Source organism: Triticum dicoccoides, chromosome 3B (assembly GCF_002162155.2).
Source record: "Triticum dicoccoides isolate Atlit2015 ecotype Zavitan chromosome 3B, WEW_v2.0, whole genome shotgun sequence".
Lineage (NCBI taxonomy): Eukaryota > Viridiplantae > Streptophyta > Magnoliopsida > Poales > Poaceae > Triticum > Triticum dicoccoides.
The window spans coordinates 465,377,524-465,382,167 of NC_041385.1; the positions used below are offsets into that span (position 1 = coordinate 465,377,524).

Genomic DNA, 4,644 nt, shown 5'->3' on the forward strand with positions numbered 1-4,644 from the left:
CCCTCGCGCGCGACATCGTCACGCTCCACAAGGCCCTCTCCCTCGACCCCTCGCGCCGCCGCCGCTCCCTCCCGCTCCCCGCCCCATCTCCATCTGCCGCCGACCAGGCCCGCCACAAGCCCAAGCTCAAGCCCTCCTCCTCCTCCCGCAAGCTCCTGCCCTCCGCCTCCTACTCCTCCTCGGTCTCCACCACCTCCTCCTCCTCCTCGTCCTTCTGGAAGAAGTCGTTGACGGCCATCTCCCACCTGGGCAGGCGCCGCCTCGACTGCGCCTTCACCCTGCAGGTGCACTCCGTGGACGGCCTCCCCACCGCGCTCGACGGCTCCCCGATCTCCGTCCACTTCCGCCGGATGTCCGCCTGCGCGTCCACCCGCCCCGTCGCGCCGGCCCTCGGCGCCGTCGCCTTCGAGGAGCCGCTCACGCAGCGCTCGCCCGTCTACTTCTCCCGCGGGGCCAAGAACGCGGTCAAGTACGAGCCACGGGCCTTCGTCGTCACCGTCGCCGCCTCGGCGCTCGAGCTCGGCAAGCACGAGGTCGACCTCACCCGTTTGCTGCCGCTCTCCATCGGCGACCTCGAGGAGGGCGGCGACTCCGGATTTGGGAAGTGGAGCACCAGCTTCCGGCTGTCTGGCGTTGCCCGCGGCGCGCGGCTCAATGTCACCTTTTCCTGCGTGCTCTTGGGCGGTGGTGGGGAGCAGCACAAGGGAGGGGAAGTGGCTGGTCTGAGACGGGGCTCCATGGCGCGGCAGGTGTCAGTGCAGTCCCCATCACCAGTGCCGGCACGGAGCCGAGACGTGAGGGTGCTGCACGAGGTTTTGCCGAGCACGAGGCCTGTAAAGGCCTTGCCCTTTGTTGGTGATGCCGGTCTTGATGCGACCAAGGGTGAGACGACAACAGTAGAATGCGAGGAGGATGGTTCACCACAGTCAAAGCATTGCACCTCAGTAGAGGTGAGGAAGGGGGAGGGGGACTTGGTGCACCCAGAGGGTGATTGTCATGGTTCAGAGTTCAATGTGGTTGAGCAGGGAGTTGAGGTCACCCTCGAGGATCCAGACCAGTTCAAACATGTCGAGACTGCCAATGTGAATGATCAAGATGATGATTTAAGGGGTGAAGCTTATGAAGAGGGAACGGCCAAGCCCGCATTATTAATTGACGATCTTGCTAAAGAGGAGACTGTTGAAGAGAAGCTCAGTGATGTTGCTCTTGAAATGGATGATGTAGGAGACAAGCAGGATGCATCGGTCCAAGCGGCCTTGCTTCCTACTGCCGCATTTGAAAAAGATGGTGAGTTGGCAGCAGATACCGAACTGGAGGTTCTGGAGGGTATATTCAACAAATTCTCAATTGTTGAGCCAGAGGAATTTGACTCACCAATTGTAGAGGATAAGCATTCTAGGCGATTGAGCTGCATTGGTATGGAAGATGGTTGCAGTTCCGCAAGTAGGCTGAGCAGATCACGCAGCATGGATGCTTCATCTGATTTTGTTGCTAATGAGTTTTTGGATATGCTTGGGATAGCTCATAGTCCATTTGGGGTAACCTCAGATAGTGATCCGGAGTCACCAAGAGAGCGGCTTTGGAAGCAGTTTGAAAAGGAAGCTCTAGAATCTGGGGACTGTATTCTTGGTTTGGATTTCGAAGATGAGGTGGAAGAACCTAGTTCTGAAGATGTTGCAGAGGATTTTGATCTCTCCACAATCATACGTGAGGCTGAACTTGAGCTGCAGAATGTAGTTCCGCCCATAGACACCACATTTAGAGCCAAGTCACTGGAAGACGAGGAAACTGAAGCTTTGATGCGTCAATTTGGGCTAAATGAGAAGTCCTTCCAGTCTTCTCCACCTGGGAGTAGAAGTGGGTTTGGTAGCCCCATTGCCCTGCCACCTGAGCAGCCCCTTGAGCTGCCACCTTTGGCTGATGGTTTGGGCCCGTTTATTCAGACAGAGGATGGTGGGTTTCTGCGGTCAATGAATCCAGTTCTTTTCAAGAATGCAAAGAACAATTGTAGCTTGGTCATGCAGGCTTCTTCTCCAATCGTACTTCCAGCAGAAATGGGCTCTGGAATTATGGAGATATTGCATGGTCTAGCTTCAGTTGGAATCGAAAAGCTCTCAATGCAAGCAAACAAACTTATGCCCTTAGAAGATGTCAATGGCAAAATGATGCAGCAGCTCGCCTGGGAGGCTTCTCCTGCTCTAGAGTCTTCAGGAAGGTTAGAGATCTTTCTTGTCCTGCTTGTTCTTGACTTCTTAATACTTCATCATTTGCTTGGCTAAAACATATTACTCTAACCAATGCAGATATGACCTATTGGAGAATCATAGTTTGGATGCTTTGGCAGCAGGGGCCAGCAATGCTGCCTCGGGAAAGAAGAAGAAGAAAGGGAGAGGTGCTGATCTGTCATCGTCATTGGGTTCAATAAGTGCTTCAGAATATGTTTCACTTGAGGATCTTGCCCCATTAGCTATGGAAAAGATTGAAGCCCTTTCTATTGAGGGTCTGAGGATACAATCTGGCATGTCTGAAGAAGAGGCACCCTCCAACATCAGTGCCCACCCTATTGGAGAAATTTCATCTCTGCAAGGAAAGTCCGCAGAGAATGCTTTGTCCCTTGGTTTGGAAGGAACTGCAGGATTGCAGCTTCTGGATGTTAAACAAACTGGTGGTGATGTTGATGGATTGATGGGCTTATCGATCACTCTAGATGAGTGGATGAGGCTTGATTCTGGAGTAGTGGATGAAGAGGAGCAGTTCAGTGACCGTACATCGAAAATACTTGCTGCCCACCGTGCCAAATCAATGGACCTACTTGGTGAACGCCAGACCGCAGACAAAAAGAGCAGGAGATCTGGTAGAAGATGGGGTTTGTTGGGGAACAACTTCACGGTTGCTCTCATGGTTCAATTGCGCGACCCGTTACGTAATTACGAGCCAGTTGGCACACCGATGCTTTCTTTGATTCAGGTGGAGAGGGTTTTCATTCCCCCAAAGCCCAAGATATACAGCACTGTTTCAGAGAAAGGTAACAGTGAGCAAGATTATGAGGAGCCTAATCCTGAGCAGATTCTAGATAAATCATCGGTGGTCGACGAAGAGAAGATGGAGGAAGACTCTGTTGCTCAATTTAAAGTCACAGAAGTGCATGTGGCTGGTTTTAAGAGTGAGCCTGAGAAGACAAAACCGTGGGGTAATCAAACACAACAGCAGTCTGGTTCAAGATGGCTGCTGGGAGCTGGCATGGGCAAGGGCAGCAAGCATCCTCTGATGAAATCCAAAGCCACTGCAAAGGCCACAAAAGACGCAGCTGGTCAGCAAGGAGACACCCTGTGGAGCATTTCTTCACGTGTTCATGGAGCAGGGACAAGATGGGGTGAGCTAACAGGATCTAAGCGGAACCCTAATATCCTCCTCCAGAAGGATAAGAGATTCCGGTGAGGGCTTTACTGATTCTAGGTAGGTACTAGTAGTTCTTGTGTGCCGAGGGGTGGCGGGTTTGGGCCTTTGGGGTGGTTCGCCTGTGTAACCGAACCTCGCCTGAAATTTATGTTCTTACTCCCTCCCATCCATATTAATAGACGCACGCTTAGTAACTATGTGCGCGCCAATTAATTTGGATCGGAGGGAATTCTAAAAGTGCCAAATCATGTAAATCCAATTCTTTTTTCGCGATGCATATGGAATCGTTTCGTACCAGCCCACTTTTCTTGTGTGCTTTGAGCAGGCTTGTGTTCCTTTAGAGCTCCTCTGCGCTTTTTTTTCTTTTCCTTTTAGAGCTCCGCTGCGCTTTTTTTCTTTTCTTTTTAGGGCATGTACAATGCATAGCCTCAAGGTGATGCCTTGCATGCCATGTAGGATCGGATATGACGTAAAGTAGGTTCGGATAGGGAAGCGGGATCCTCTCCAGGAGGCAGGTGCTTGAAGAGAAAAAGTATGGTCCGGTGACAAAAGGTGAAAAGGTTGGAGTGAAAAATAGAGATGCATGTGTACTAGAGTCTTTATTTTCTACTCCCTCCGTTCCAAAATAGATGACTCAACTTTATACTAATTTTAATACAAAGTTGGGTCATCTATTTTGGAACGGAGGGAGTATTTCTTAATGAAGCCCACTAGTGGTAGCTTGCATTGGGGAGAAAAAATAAATGTAAGTGCCTCAAATTACTTTTTGTCATGAGACATATGTATCCCTATGCCACCATTGTACATGCCTAGAGCTCCCCTACCTTAATTGTACCGAGAGCTGGTGTACAATGTCAAAAGCGTTTTTCTGCCCACGAAGGTGCAGTTTTATTGTCTTGTGGTGTAGTGTGACTGAAGCTGTTCAAAATTTTGTTTTCATCCTTTTTTTTTTGTTCTGTCTGTCATCAATCATGGCAGTGATCGTCATGTTTACAATCATGTGCATCGCTATAATCTCGACGCATTGTCATGTTCACGGAGCATTGACAGTGATGTTGCTATTTTCCTCCCACAAGTTTTGGCCTAGTGTTCCCAGGTTTTGTCATTTGTAAAAGAGAAAAAAATAGACGGGTCGTTTAGCGACGCATAAATCTCTCTGAATTTGATTTCAGTAAAATCAGTTCCCTTTTACATATGGCAGCTCGCGGCATTTTGAGCTGCGCTTGAACACCCGGGAGGATACGA

General features: G+C 50.2%; 1 protein-coding gene across 1 annotated transcript; it reads left to right on the top strand.

Moving 5' to 3' along the window:
- Nucleotides 1-6: 6 nt before the first annotated feature.
- Nucleotides 7-3,701, top strand: LOC119276544 (protein PLASTID MOVEMENT IMPAIRED 1-RELATED 1-like). Its single transcript, XM_037557628.1, has 2 exons — nt 7-2,215; nt 2,304-3,701. Exons 1-2 carry the CDS (start codon nt 351-353, stop codon nt 3,436-3,438), a joined length of 3,000 nt encoding a protein of 999 aa, XP_037413525.1. The 5' UTR covers nt 7-350; the 3' UTR covers nt 3,439-3,701.
- The last annotated feature ends 943 nt before the right edge of the window (nt 3,702-4,644 follow it).

Excerpts from the sequence above, each read along its gene's own strand:
- LOC119276544 (XM_037557628.1), top strand. The coding sequence starts at position 351 with ATGTCCGCCTGCGCGTCCACCCGCCCCGTCGCGCCGGCCCTCGGCGCC. Across the intron at positions 2,216-2,303 it reads GCTCTAGAGTCTTCAGGAAG|ATATGACCTATTGGAGAATC; the intron begins GTTAGAGATCTT and ends TAACCAATGCAG.